The following is a 13,999-nucleotide window of genomic DNA, read 5'->3' as shown; positions in this document are numbered from 1 at the left end:
TGCATATACCACATTAAAACAAAGTCAATTCCAATTTTAATTAAAGAAGTCCTTAAGTATGTGGTTGTTTACTAATACGCAAAGGCTCCACGTTCATTTTCACGTTCACTCATGCAAATCGCACACCAGATGAGTTGAATTTATTGTTTGTATCTATTTCCATTTTTATGAGACCGAGGGTAAATCTAATTTCCCTCAGTTTTTCCAAGATTCTCGCGCGATCTGACCTTTGGGGAAATTCTTGGATCACGTGTTTCACTTTCGTTTCTTTGAAAAAGAAAACTGGGTGGGGAGAAAACAACTTCTGCCAGACTGCAAAAAATAGTCGACAAATTCACGCCGAGATGACCGCAAAAGTGGCAAATTTTATCATCCAGACTCTATGTGACGACCAAGGCAGTTTGGATTTTAGAGTCCTGATTCGGAAACTGGAACAAAACTTTACTGTTTCGCCGTCAATTCTTCAACAGATTTTGACGGATGAAGCCAGGATTGCAGTGCAAAAAGGCATCCTTGCCGTCGCTGTTGGTCAAATATTCAGCCAAGACAGCGTGATCGTGGCCAAAACTTCGCTCCGGATCTGCTCAAAGAAGAAACCTGGCGAGTGTAGTCATTGTGAGAGTTTGCACCTGTGCAGGTTTTATGTTTTGGGGACCTGCATGTTTGGGTGAGTAGAATGCTTTGTACTGGTTTGTACAATCACGTAAGCTTTTTGATTTTACACTTTACAATGCTACATTTGGTTATTCTTACAGACTGTGAATAATTACATTACTTGTTTTTATTCCACATAAGCGAACATTATTATTCCCCCCTCTCCCCAATAGTGCCCCCAGGTGTCCACAATGACAACAACAACAAAAACTGTTGCAAACGAACCAAAATAATAAAGGCCTGCTATTAAGTAAAGCAATTAACTAAACAAACAACTAGTAAGACTTAACTTTATTCATCCTTTGGGATTGGGCGGCCACAAGCGCGAGGGAGCGGACCTCTCACAGGGGCCGCTGCTGCGAAGCCAATTATTTTAAATTTCATAAACGTATCATTGAAAACCACCATAATAAACAATGTTTGTTTTTTGGGTCATTTTTTTTCATTTGCGCATTTTTGTCTGATCGCGCAACTGCAGCGCACCGCCGAACGCGCAACCGTAGCGCATCACCGACCGCGCAACTGTACCGCGCTGGTCGCATTATTGTGACAGCGCGGTCGCTAAAATTTAGAAAATATTTTGAATGTCCTGATGTACTTTCCAAAATTTAAGTGGACCTCAGTGCGCAGGGAGCTTAATTTGGTCCGATCGCGCAACTGCAGTGCACCGCCGAACGCGCAACCGTAGCGCGCCGCCGACCGCGCAACTGTAACGCGCTGGTCGCATTATTGCGACAGAGCGGTCGCTAAAATTTAGAAAATACTTTGAAAGTCCTGATGTACTTTCCAAAATTTAAGTGGACCTCAGTGCGCAGGGAGCTTAATTTGGTCCGATCGCGCAACCGCCTGCAGCGCGCCGGGCGCTCACTGTCACATTGCTTTAGGAGCGTCTTTGTGTTTTAGGATGGTTTTTACTGCTCCCACTTGATTCCCTATATTAGTGACCCGTTTTTTATTTGGATAGCAGTACAGTGTGCACACAGAAATTCTGTTCAAGTATTTATTGATAATTCCTTTTAGAAGTTAGGCCCTCAATATTTGGATGGCAGCATACAGTTGGATGATGGATGACCTCAGTCTGAGTCGCTGCTGCTGCTGCTACTGGAGGAATACTGTGAGGACAGACACATTAATAAGTATGTTAATGGCTTGTTGCTTGAAAAAAGAGGAAAAGTATCATTCCTTCTTTGGTTGCCGCAGCCCAAAATGAACATGTTAAATCACAGAGGAATCCCCAAAGTTCTATTCTATTAAGCTTCCACACCCTTTTCTTTGAGAGAATTGCACAACAACCCAAATATTTCCACTTTTGATCCACTTGAGTGGACATGTAATGTGAGAAGGTTGTCTATCTCACCTTGCCACCATAGTAACCGTACTTATGCAACTTGTGGATCTTCTTCAGCTTCTTCCCCTTCTTCAACTTCTTGTGGGCTTTATGTGCCACCAATCCCATGGCCATGCCAGTCAGGGCACTGCCAATGCCCCCATGCGAGGGATAAAGTGGATTAACCCCCGTGTGGTAGAGATGGCCCTTGTTGTAGTGGGTCTTATAATGGTGGTGGTAGCCTTTTGAAGAGCATGGATACACACCGGGGTGGACGCCGACTGGGTACCCGCCAGGTGCCACGGGGTAGGAGTGAGGTACTGGAGGCCTCGCGTAAGGTGGCATCACTGGGGGTGCGTTGGGTATCATGGCTGGGTTGACACCCATTGGATACTGGACAGGCGGGTACTGTTGATGCGGGGGCTGGGAATACATTCTTGGGGGCGGAAATGCGGGGGCTGGGTATGCGGAGTTGTAGCCAGGGGGGTAGGCTGGGTTGGAAGTACCTGATGTAAAACAAACAAACAAACAAACAAAAAATATTCACTGTGAGCCACCACTTTGTACCCCCAAAAAATAATGCCATGTGTATGTATGGTCTACCTTGATTTGGCCACATGGTTACCAGTGTTATAGGAAGTTCTGGAGAGATTATTGAGAAAAATAAATGGAATGCATTGAATAGATAGAAGCTAAACTTGAACATTAAACAAAACCACTAATAATAATAATCCAATTCAAAAAGTTATGGAAACAACAATAACAACCAAATGAGAAACCAATATTCAAGTTACAAATGAATTAAAACTTTTTGAATAAACACACTTTAAGTAACATGTAAATAAGAAGTGATCCGAAAGCTCACCTGTGCCTGTTTTATGGCTGTCTTCCGCATTCAAGGACGAGTAAAGAAACAAATATTCCAGGAAGCTACGCCCGGCCTTTTAAATTCACACGCCCTTTGCTTCACGTCTGCATGTCATGGAACAAGTGAATACAAAATGTCGTCATTGTTTACTGATAAAGGAGGAGCAAAAAGTACACAGATGTTTGCACACTTTAGTAGGTACACCTGTACATGTTAATACGGTGGGAAAACATACATTCACAGAGACGATGATGTGACGTCATCTTAAATTCCTGTCTCCAATTTCCTCATGTCTCCAAGCATTCCCTTCTTTGTGTACTAACTCCCTGATACAGTTTCATTTTTCTGGTTTGTTTTTTAGAGCTAAGTGTAAACAACCACACCTTTTGACTTGGCCACACAATGCAGAACTGTTGAGGAAATTTGACCTGCAACACCTTTCAGAAAAACAACTGTTCCAATTGTTAATACAGAATGACCCTTACCTTCTTCCTGAGGTAGGTACTACTGGTGCTAACGGATTCTACAGAGTTCCTCAGTGGGTCATTTTTCTGCTCTTTACTGTTGAAACAAATACACTTGAGTTTGTTACGAAAAGACTTGATATCTCTGATTTAAACTACATCCCAACCCAAACACAGTCCAAAATGGTGTTGAAAATCTTCGCAAAAAGGGTGGAATGAGTGTAATAATGTGTATTAATGCATTCATGCTCTTCTGTACTATTCCGTAGATATGCTCACACTACAATATGGGCGAGGGTGAAAGCGGTTTGTGCAAATTCACTTCTGGGTGCCTCAAGCTTCACATCTGCAAGGCCCATTTTACCACAGGAGTCTGTAAACAAGGCTCGTCATGTTCCAGAAACCACGGTGTTGATGCCATGACGCACAAGAGTTTTGAAAAATTCAGTCCAGAATTGATCAAGAGTCTTTCAAAAGTCTACAAAAATAAATACATCATCGAGAATCATTGGAACAGCCCTGCTACCGCCGCTGCTGCTGCCGCTGCTGCTGCTGCTGCTGCTGCTGCTGCTGCTGCTGCTGCTGCTGCTCCTGGTTGTAAAAATAATTTCTAAATCATAGTTTGTCTTCACCTTTAGTCCAATATGTGTGTTTGTCACATGCAATATTTTCAGTGGTGAGAAGTCCCGCTGGGTCAATGAATGCAACTAAGCCAGTGAGTGATTCTGACACAAAAGAAATCTGCCTATACTTCATCAAAAAAGTCTGCGCCTATAAAGGTAATGAGCACACGGGTCTCACTTTCAGATTTTATATGATAGTATGATACTATCTTATACTATATCTTATAATATAAGACTTATATGATGAGACTTTATATGAGGACAAGTTTTTCTTTGAATTGACAATGTCGCTAAAACATGATGCACAGTTTTGACATGCACTGGGCTTATAAGTCAAGGAAAATAGTAACTGTACCTAAAAAATGCATTGCACACTAAGGATAAAGAGATGAGAAAGGTTTTGAAAACAAACAATTGTGAGATTTTAAATACAATTTCGGGGGATTTTTGGAGTAATCTGCTCTGTTCATTACCCTTGCCTGCAAGATGAATTCTTGTCCTTTTAGTGAGTTCACAATTACCCATCCATCTTGTTCTGAGCCCACTGTTGTGACGAAAACAAGCTCCAAGGCCGGGGGGAAACAAACCAAACACGGCGATGCCGGTGGATGAATGCATGGGCACTGCAATTAACTCGGTTCTTGCCAAATTACCAACAATTTCCTTTTTAAAAGAACAGCGAGAAGTGCTTTGTTCATTTTTAGCTGGTAAAGATAGTATCATTCTTTGAGATGATTGGTCAAAAGATAGATGAACAAACAGCCACATCGCCCAGTTAGCTGGAAGTAATGCAACAGGATGTTGTCTGCACACCACTCACTGTCGTTCATGTTACTTTTTTTTTTTGTTCCCAACAGAGAAATGTGTTCATATCCACTGGAGCTTACCTTACAGATGGCAGGTTTTGGATAAGGACGGCTTGACCTGGAAAGACTTGACTGACATGGAGGAGATTGAAAAAGCCTACTGTGACCCAGCAAAAGACTCAAGGTCCGCAGGCCAGCCCTGGAGTTTTACCGGGTTTACAAGATTAAAAATCTTTGACTTTAAAGGGTTTGTAGCATTGTACTGCGTATTAGCCATCGCTAATTTTTAAGGTATTTTTTTGGTAGATGATGGATCCTCCGCTGCAGTTGTTCAGCACAGGCACTGAATACTTCTTTGAAATTGTCACAACAAATCATTGTTTGATAATTCACTTTTGCATCCAACTCGTGTTGGATTTCATTTGCTTGTGCAAGTGTTCCTCATGAGGAGTCAACTTGCATGCACTATAAATCTTCACTTCTGTTTTTCAGCCCGTCTCGGGAGAGCGAAGTTGACTTCATGTCGATGACTTGCAACGGCTCTCCCGTGCGTCGCCTGTCCACAGCCTCCTCTGTGATGAAGGCCCGTCACTTCATTCTGACAACACAGTGGCTCTGGTACTGGCAGGAAGACATCGGCAAATGGCATGAATTTGGTCAGGTTAGTTGGAATTGTTGTAATATGATTGTACTGTAGTAATCCAATTCATTCTTTGGACAATTGAGCCGTTGGGTTTCCAGAACAAGGTTTTGAGTTTGTATTGTCAGACAGTGGCCATAGTCGCACTAAATTAAATCTGTTCCCCGACACTGGTTGACCTCAAGGTTTATCAAACCACAAACTGTGTTTTGTTTCCCATCGGGATTGGCGCGGCTTAGCCGTTGTAAATTGACTTACTGTTGGTTCAACACTCAACTGTCTGAAGTTGTCCAAATCATGTTTGGTATCCTATTTGATATGAAAATTCAATTTTAAAATGTGTGGATAAGCGGTTCAAGGAATGGATGGATGGATGTTCCAACTTGTTTCTTTCATGCTGTCCCTTTGTGTCTCTTTAGAGTCAGGTTACCACGTCGACACTTCTCACATCTGAAGCGTTGGAGAATGCTTTCTTGATAGACCAAAAGACGCAAATAACCTTCACGGCGGGCGGACAACAGTATGTGCTCTACTTAAAAAATGAAGCGGGAACACCACTGATGTATCAGCAAAACATAAAATATTCCACCGAGCGAGAGGTCCGAAGAAGGCCTCGCTTTGTGTCCTCCAATGAAGTGGAGGTCATACGGAACAGGTATGTTTGGCTATTACACATTCAGATGATGTTGTTATTCTCAGGGACTGTTAATGCAGTGTTTTAAAAACTGGCAGATCAGAATGTCATTTCTTTTAAGTTTATGAAAATTACAATTGTTCTGGGGAAATTTCCTAAAATTGGCGTGTGCGACGGAATGCGTGCATCAGTCTGTGGGCACTAGATCTACATAACAAAAGTGACAACAGAAGACGATTGCCCATTTAATTAATTTACGTCTGTAATTCACACCCAAAGGACGAATGGTAGACACCAGTGCAGTCATTGTTCTTTCAGATAACGAGTTTGATTAGAATTCTGCAGCAGTATATGTGCAGTGCCAAGAAAAGGTGTTAAAGCACTTTCTCACAAAACTATAAATGCACTTTTACCGTAACCAATAATTTATACAGCAAATTCTAGTCACAGTGAATATTTAGATTATTTTTGAACCAAGACAAGCTCCTGCTATGTGTACTGTATCATGTATGCAATTTTTATCTGCAGGTTTGTGTGAACAAGTTTAATGTTTCAACTTTTCAAAATGCAAAGAATAATGTTACTTTTTTCCCATAATACAAAATTTGTAATCAAGGTTTTTAGCCGCATTTGTGAACTCATTTCCGTTCGTTTTCAAATACTTCTTAAATGTATCATTCCACAGCCCCAGAGTTGTCACAGCGGAATGCCCTCCCCATTGGGACAAGGCTGCCCTGCCTGACATTGGATACAAGGTTTCCTTCAACATTCTTTACTGTGCTTGACATTTTGAGCCTCTTGTCAACTAATTTATTGTCACTCTGTCAGTTCGTGCTTCTTCCCAAATCTCCAGAGTACAACAGGATTGAAAGTTTGTTCAAGGCAACGATGCCAAAGAGTAGGATCCAGAGTATCAAGAGGATCCAGAACCCTTCTCTGTGGACACGCTTTCAGTTGTAAATCTCACACCGGGCTTGAAAGTCAAAATGATAAGACACACAACCACACAAATTACATTTCATTTTTTTTATGTGCATTCAGGCAGAGACAGCAAATGAAAAAGAGGAATGGTGGGAAACCTGTAATTGAGGAGTACTTGTTCCACGGAACAAACGCAAACGTGATCGAAGCCATCTGTGAACAAAACTTTGACTGGAGGATGAACGGCAGCAACGGCACCGCCTTCGGCAAAGGTAGCACATCGAAGTTTGTTGAAGATTCAATCCTCTTTCGCAACTAAAAAGAATTTGTTGACTTGCAACGTAGGTGAAGTTCAAATCTATTGCGAAAGCAGTTTACGTGTTCATTATTGACTTGAATAAATTGTCTTTATAGGGAGCTACTTTGCCAAACAGGCTTCTTATTCAAACCGATATGCCACGGCCAGCGGTTCGAACAAAAGTATGTTTGTGGCCCTGGTCTTGATAGGCGACTCCATCAAGGGAAGCAGCCAGTATGTCCGTCCACCAGCCAAAAGTGGAAGCACAACCCTTTATGACAGCTGTGTTGATGATGTGAAAAACCCCAACATTTTTGTCATCTTTGAAAGTCATCAAGTTTATCCTGAGTACATTATTAACTACTGTGAGTAGCAGTAGCAGTTGTTGCTTTAAGTGTGATAAGAGGTTTTCGACAACTTTGCTTCTCACATGATCAATGTTTGGAACAGTTGGTCAAAGTAACAAATGAAAAATATTTACAGAGCTGTTTTATTTTAGTGCAATATGTTAACCGTTGTGAAGCATGCATGGGTGAGTTTGCCTCTGACTCTTGATTGACACTAGTTTGGTGGTGCTGAGGCTGTTCAAATTAAGGTTCTTCGTAGGGTGTATGTCTACAATACATGTTAGGGAAATCACAGCTTGAGTTTCTACATTGTTGAATTACACTTGCTGCTTTACTTTTACTTGGTTTTGTTTACGTCTTTATTTCTAATGACAGATATTCAATGAAACGCCGTCATGACCTTTTTCAACTTGTCATTTGATGTGACCGTTAAATAAATTCCGATAATAAAGAAACTGGTTGAGTTTTACTTTGCAAAATGGATAATAGTCATCAAGAATAGTAAATCAGTTGTCAGATGTTGTTAAAGATCCATATTAAGAACACATTTCATCAACAATCCAAAACATGTTGTGTTTTGGATTGATGATGAGATGAAATTTACAGTGCCACTGGAGTATTCACTTTTTCCACCTTAAGTCAAAATGAAAAGAAATCCTACATGCAACACCCCAAAGTACCGTCCTTGCCATAGGTTTCCTGCTTCCTGAACAAAGATAAGTCATCACCACTTGTTTTCTGAAAAGCTTATATATTTTTAGCGGCATAGAGTTAGTCCCTATCGAGACTATTGTAGCAGCAGCAACAAAGTATTCCTAAGATGAATTTTTTTTTCAAATGTCTCTTCTTGTGATCTTGACAAAAATGCCATTTTTTGGTCCCAGGGTGCTTGATGACTTCAACTCAAGCGGGATCTATAGCAAGAAAAAATTCAAAAGATGTTCTGTTATATTTAAGACTAAAATCAGATGCAAATGATATAATGCAACTCGCCTTTGTGTCAGAGCAGGGTATAATGTTGAACCTGTGGAAGAGACGGACCAGAGCCATCTTGATCTCAAGTTGGGCCAGTCTCATGCCCACACAGTTGCGGGGCCCGGCCCCAAAAGGAAGGTACACAAATGCATGTCTACTGGCTTTCGCCTCGGGGGTGAATCTAGAGGAGAGATGCGCACTTTTCATTTCACAGGCTTGGATTGACTCAAACCCAAATTATTTATGAGCAATCACTCTAGGCCTGTACAGTCATAGAATCACACTGGGTGTCAAGGTGAAACAAATGATAGTGTTCAGATCAAACTGATCTCATTTAAACTTACATTGCTTTTGAACTTGTATTATTTCTCAACCGATTAGCATTCACTCACTCGAAAAAACAAACTGTGTCTTCAGAACGAGTGATATTACTTTTCTCAGTCACACAATTTATTCAATCTGAAAACAGACAACCTTTCGCAAATTCAAACCTACAAGTATACGACTATATTATAATAACTGTAACTTAATCACTTTCAAATACATGAGTGAGTAGTAATATTTACATGTAGGAAGTAACTTGCCCAGCTGTGTTCATTTAAACCTACCTCTCAGGGATGAACTTCTCAGGCTCAGGCCAATGCTCCGGGTCATAGTGAAGAAAACCCGCTGGGATCTCCAATAAGGCTCCTTTTGGGAGGCACACTCCATTCACCACACAGTCTTGCTCGATTTCTCGTGTAAACCTGGATAACCGTTGTGAAGAGAAAAAAAAAAAAGGAAATCAACTTCCTTTCTCTCTGTATTATTTTGCCCTTTGTTACCTGAATCCTGGAGGATAGAGTCGCAATGCTTCACATACAACCATATCTAGATATTTTAACTCCTGGACGTTTGTGTAGTCAGGGGACTCCTACAGTGACGGGGAGCATGTGATGAATGACCAAACTTTCAGCATGAATACGAACAACACGCAAGGCAACAAGCTTACATGTTTGCTGAAAAAGTCATCCACCTCCTCCTGGACTCGGCACTGACACTCCGGATGGATTGCCAGCAGGTAGCAGGTGAAGGCCAGCGTGCTGCTGCTAGTCTCGTGGCCAGCCAGCAGGAAGACAAAAGCTTGGCCAACAATTTCATCTTCTGTTATCACTTTTTTCAACGGACGCCGGGCGGATGACTCTAGAAGGGGAAGGCTAGACTCTGGACTATCTGACTCAGCACTGTGGCTTGCTGCATCAGAGTGTTCCAAAGAAACAGCAGCCTCCTTGCTGCTGCGTGCATCCAACATCAGCTGAAGGAAATCTCGTCGCCTCTACATATTGATTCATTCAACAACAAAAAATACTTTAAAATTTACTTCTATAATGGTGACAGTTCATTTTAGAAAATCTTCCCAGACCTGGTCAGGAGGTTGCTCCTCCCTCTGTCTAATGATTCCCCGAATGCTGTTGATGAAGAAGTTGTTCATTTGGAAGCGACGTTTGTTAGGGATGATTCCCACCAGAGGAGCCATAATGTGTGGAAAAGCAACTGCACAAATTCATAAATTACAAACATTTGAAATGTTTAGTTTCACATACTGGTTGGATAGAAAATTATAATTGCATACAAGTGCCAAATGGAGAGTTTAATGCCTAGAGTCCAGATTTGTTTGCCCATGGGTGACTAACTAATAGCATTGGGGAACCTCTTGTGATGAAGGTTTGTTTATGTTTAATTAACTCCCAAATACAATTAGTAAAGTACCATGGGTCCATATTGTGTACTGCACATGCTCTGTTCCTTTTTTGCTTTGCCACCATCTTGTGGCATATATATGTTCTTACAAACCCCTTTTAATTTTTCAGTACACACACGTGTGCTCTTAATGTTATAATCACATGATAAAACAGGATTTCCTTACGGAAACAAAGCATGAAGGGCTTGAAGAAAGAAAAGGAGAAGAACATCTGAGCATGACGGACAAATGGGTCGTCTGGGTGGTTTTGAGAGTCCACCTGAGTTGCAAACGCCACGCTGCCTATTACGTCCATAGTGTAGCAGCCAAAACACCTGGAATGAAAAGTGGAGAGAAATTACAATCTTATTTTCTGAATTGCCCATCTTCTCATTTGCATTCATCTACCTGTGAATGTCAAAGGCTTCCCCTGACTCCGCATAGACATCCAGGTTGTTCATTAGGCCAGTTGTGGCTGTTTGGATGAGTGGAACCATCTACCGGAGCAAGCAAGACTTACTATAATTCATAAAAATTTTTCACAACTAACGAACATTTTTGGCCATGCATTAGATGCCAAGATGTGTATCTTAATTCAGTTTACAAATGCGTTTGACTTTTTTCTTCCCTGTGGTATCACCTTGTATTCAAAATGTTCATTTGAACCTTACCTCTTTCATTTTGGCAGCACTGAATGACGGAGTCAGTATACTGCGGACTCTTTTCCACTGCTCATTCTTCAACATGAGCAAACAATCGCTCATAGGTTTGTTGGCAAAGCGATTAGTCTGTAATGAAGGGTACAACATTTTATCAATTACAGTGGATCCTTGGTTTTCGAACAAAATCCGTTCCAGAAGGCTTTTCAAGAAGTAAATCGTTTGAATTCCGAATCATGTTTTCCCATTACAAATAATGGAAAAACATTTTTAATCCGTTCCAAGCAAAAAAAAAACTCAGTATTTTTGTTCGAATACCGAATTGTACCGAGGCTCCACTGTACATTGAGTGACTAACTTCACAGTGGCATCAGCACTTAACACACAAAGTACACTCATTTACCAGACACTATATCATGCTCCTCACAATCAAATAAGATTTGGCTCTCAGTGTGATGCAGTTCTATATTCCAAAACAAACTACGACCACAAAAGTGAAAATGTTCTCAAAATGAATCTGACAGTGCCAATTAAAACTAAGAATTATCTTTTAAAAAAGAACACTGATAAGTTTTTTGTTGGCTCTCATTTTGTACCTAATTTCATGACTGTAGGAAAATAAAAACACCAGCTCAGCACATTGAGTTTGCAAGAGAAGACATCACATGTCACATGATGTTCGTCATGTGCTCACCATTCTGTTTGGAAAGCTGCTGAAGTCCCTCACCATCACTTGTCTGAGCATGTCAGGGTCTGCCACGACCACCACTGGTCTCCTTCCCAAATAATACCTAAAACACAGCGAGCAAAATGTGATGTCTTTGACACTGAACTCCGATTTACTGTATGTGAGAGACGATGCTGGACAAAATGTTTTGTATCTACCCGCAAACTCGACCATATGTCTTTATGAGTTCGGACACAGGACGGAAAAAACCCTGAAATGATAGAAGAAAAGTAATTATAAGAGCTGCATGCAAAAGATGCAAATGATATAAAACATGCACACTAATTTAGTTTGAGACTCTAAATTATCCATAAGTGTAAATGTTATGCTTGGATATAAAAATGGGGAAAGTGGATGGATGGCAGCATGCCTCCTTCTACATTTTGTTGTATTTTCAGTTTTACCATCCATCCAAATCCTTGAGGAGTTGCTCTAAAAATGTTTCTGTACCTGACGAAACAGGAAAAGATTGCCAAAGAAGGGAACTGGTTTGGGATGTTTGATTCCACATTGAGTGAGGACTGAGAAGGGGTAAACTGAATACCTGTGGGGGAAAAAAATACAAAAATCAAAGAGATACAAAATAAAACAAATATTTCCTTATATACACTGACATTTGTGGAGACAGTCAAAATATGACAACCACTCTCACCAGTAAAGCAGAAGCAGGAAGAGGAGGCCAAGTGTCAAAGATAATCCGCTGGTTTCTATGTGGAATGTATTAAGAACGTCAACTATCGCCTCCATGATAAGATCATTTAAAATTGTCAGCTTTCAGCCACAAGCAGTCAATGTTTCTGAAACAAAACAGATTTTATTGTCAACACATACATTTTAAGTATCAAACAAAAATACAGAAATATCGTATATAGTTTTGCACAAGCAAAAAAATATTACTTCATAAAACATCTTTATAAACCTATTTACACATTAAATAGGCATGCACTTGTGGAATTACCTTCAACATATTAAATTTAGCGTTTAAAAAGACCACAACGCTCTTTTTTGTTATGATGTTATTGCGCAATAGCTGTTTGTTGTGATGTAACCAATACACAGCGCAAAATGCTTAGTTAGACGCATAAGACCACTGCAAACCACAACCACATCATGAACAATTATAAAGAAATCTAAAATTATACCTACTTGTCTGACACGGTCAACTGAAACTTGTATTAGATCTCATTCATAAATTCTGGAATCTTGAATGACTGTGCCAGTCTGAGCGCGTAGGGGTCATTCCCTGCAACGAGTCTGCATAAATACACACGTTCATGAAATGCAGATTATCATAACGTCCGGTTATGAAACAGAGGTACCTGCTCTGTATATTTATATTAATCGCGCATCTATATACCGGATTCTGCAAAGCTGTCAGTCGCGTTCGGTCTTCTTCGTTTTATTATTGGATCGCAAGCGAACAACGACAAATGGAAAACACTGCCATCGAGTGTCAAGTAAGACGCTCGCCTTGATTTGTCAAAAATAAAATACTAAAGCAATCAACTTCCAGTAGTAGAACGTATGCATATCACTTGCACTGTACAATAAATTGATCAGGTAGTTTATTTAACACGTAATAAGCATAAAAGCAATAAATATCTCTACTTACTCGTGAATAAAACAGAAGAAATTGTGTGTACGTGTGAACAAAATTCGTATCAATCAAATTTTCAGCGTCAACCTTAATGTTCAATTTTAAAAAAATCTGTGAGAAATAAGAGCACAGGAGCGGTGCGGTGACGTCATCATTCTCGTTCAATTTGATTGGATAGTTTGCGATGGGGAAAAAAATAGTTGCAGTTAGTGCGTCACCTAAAAACAAAACGGCAGTCACTTAAAAACAAAACAGCAGCATCACCTGTCAGTAACAGTTACCAAAATGTATCTGGTAGGTAGTACCAGTAAAAGTACGAGAACTGCATCTGTACAAAAGTCACAGTAGCTGTCAGTGGCCAATTTAGTAGGGAACATGAATTTAATATTACAACCATGTTGTTTGATACTGGACAGACTCATCAGAATGAATTACCCTCAATAGTGTATTGTTGGATCAGGATAAATAGTGTGTGCCTGTCCTCTTGCAGGTTATCAGCAGTTTTGACGATTGTGATGCATCTTATTTATAGAAATATAAATAATATATATAAATCCATCTGATTGTTTACTTCAGCTACTTGTATGATTTAAACAATACCAACCATGAACCATGTCTATCAGCGGTTGCCATCTAATTGGTAAGTAAGTAAATCTAATTTCTAATGGCAACAATTCATTTTCCAAGAAAGGAAATGGTATCATAGTCTGCAGTTCCTCATTTGGCCCGTGGAGGTCAT

The 13,999-nt window shown here is 40.3% G+C and overlaps 3 protein-coding genes across 6 annotated transcripts; 1 reads left to right on the top strand and 2 right to left on the bottom strand.

Moving 5' to 3' along the window:
* Positions 1–259: 259 nt before the first annotated feature.
* On the top strand, positions 260–8,037 carry parp12a (poly (ADP-ribose) polymerase family, member 12a). Of its 2 annotated transcripts, none has more exons than XM_085913370.1 (11): positions 260–667; positions 3,211–3,346; positions 3,583–3,907; positions 3,988–4,092; positions 4,794–4,989; positions 5,235–5,403; positions 5,802–6,037; positions 6,702–6,771; positions 6,845–6,972; positions 7,058–7,209; positions 7,352–8,037. In XM_085913370.1, exons 1-11 carry the CDS (start codon positions 345–347, stop codon positions 7,606–7,608), a joined length of 2,097 nt encoding a protein of 698 aa, XP_085769496.1. In that variant the 5' UTR covers positions 260–344; the 3' UTR covers positions 7,609–8,037. The 2 variants fall into 2 exon arrangements, with proteins under 2 accessions (XP_085769496.1, XP_085769498.1); XM_085913372.1 differs by having other exon boundaries at positions 261–667; positions 4,794–4,926.
* LOC147055875 (uncharacterized) lies at positions 1,621–2,936 on the bottom strand. Of its 2 annotated transcripts, XM_085913379.1 has the most exons (4): positions 2,847–2,936; positions 2,585–2,623; positions 2,012–2,487; positions 1,621–1,766 (listed from the first exon to the last, which is right to left on the bottom strand). In XM_085913379.1, exons 2-4 carry the CDS (start codon positions 2,598–2,600, stop codon positions 1,728–1,730), a joined length of 531 nt encoding a protein of 176 aa, XP_085769505.1. In that variant the 5' UTR covers positions 2,601–2,623; positions 2,847–2,936; the 3' UTR covers positions 1,621–1,727. The 2 variants fall into 2 exon arrangements, with proteins under 2 accessions (XP_085769505.1, XP_085769504.1); XM_085913378.1 differs by lacking the exon at positions 2,847–2,936 and having other exon boundaries at positions 2,585–2,743.
* tbxas1 (thromboxane A synthase 1 (platelet)) lies at positions 7,722–13,104 on the bottom strand. Of its 2 annotated transcripts, none has more exons than XM_085913373.1 (15): positions 13,021–13,104; positions 12,810–12,917; positions 12,316–12,460; positions 12,114–12,207; positions 11,822–11,874; positions 11,631–11,727; positions 10,949–11,065; positions 10,686–10,774; positions 10,464–10,612; positions 9,960–10,090; positions 9,549–9,872; positions 9,382–9,470; positions 9,166–9,303; positions 8,576–8,738; positions 7,722–8,496 (listed from the first exon to the last, which is right to left on the bottom strand). In XM_085913373.1, exons 3-15 carry the CDS (start codon positions 12,408–12,410, stop codon positions 8,416–8,418), a joined length of 1,620 nt encoding a protein of 539 aa, XP_085769499.1. In that variant the 5' UTR covers positions 12,411–12,460; positions 12,810–12,917; positions 13,021–13,104; the 3' UTR covers positions 7,722–8,415. The 2 variants fall into 2 exon arrangements, with proteins under 2 accessions (XP_085769499.1, XP_085769500.1); XM_085913374.1 differs by having other exon boundaries at positions 12,810–12,906; positions 12,983–13,078.
* Between the last annotated feature and the right edge of the window lie 895 nt (positions 13,105–13,999).

Source organism: Syngnathus leptorhynchus, chromosome 6 (assembly GCF_054491065.1).
Source record: "Syngnathus leptorhynchus isolate UIUO chromosome 6, UIUO_Slep, whole genome shotgun sequence".
NCBI lineage: Eukaryota > Metazoa > Chordata > Actinopteri > Syngnathiformes > Syngnathidae > Syngnathus > Syngnathus leptorhynchus.
The sequence above is the reverse complement of the archived record's forward strand: the minus strand, read 5'-3'. Positions and strand labels throughout refer to the sequence as shown.

Excerpts from the sequence above, each read along its gene's own strand:
- parp12a (XM_085913370.1), top strand. The coding sequence starts at position 345 with ATGACCGCAAAAGTGGCAAATTTTATCATCCAGACTCTATGTGACGAC. Across the intron at positions 6,772-6,844 it reads TGCCTGACATTGGATACAAG|TTCGTGCTTCTTCCCAAATC; the intron begins GTTTCCTTCAAC and ends TCACTCTGTCAG. Across the intron at positions 7,210-7,351 it reads CGGCACCGCCTTCGGCAAAG|GGAGCTACTTTGCCAAACAG; the intron begins GTAGCACATCGA and ends TTGTCTTTATAG.
- LOC147055875 (XM_085913378.1), bottom strand. The coding sequence starts at position 2,687 with ATGTTCAAGTTTAGCTTCTATCTATTCAATGCATTCCATTTATTTTTC. Across the intron at positions 2,488-2,584 it reads AACCATGTGGCCAAATCAAG|GTACTTCCAACCCAGCCTAC; the intron begins GTAGACCATACA and ends GTTTTACATCAG. Across the intron at positions 1,767-2,011 it reads ACGGTTACTATGGTGGCAAG|TATTCCTCCAGTAGCAGCAG; the intron begins GTGAGATAGACA and ends CTGTCCTCACAG.
- tbxas1 (XM_085913373.1), bottom strand. The coding sequence starts at position 12,410 with ATGGAGGCGATAGTTGACGTTCTTAATACATTCCACATAGAAACCAGC. Across the intron at positions 11,875-12,113 it reads ATCTTTTCCTGTTTCGTCAG|GGTTTTTTCCGTCCTGTGTC; the intron begins GTACAGAAACAT and ends CTATCATTTCAG. Across the intron at positions 11,066-11,630 it reads GCAGCTTTCCAAACAGAATG|ACTAATCGCTTTGCCAACAA; the intron begins GTGAGCACATGA and ends CCTTCATTACAG.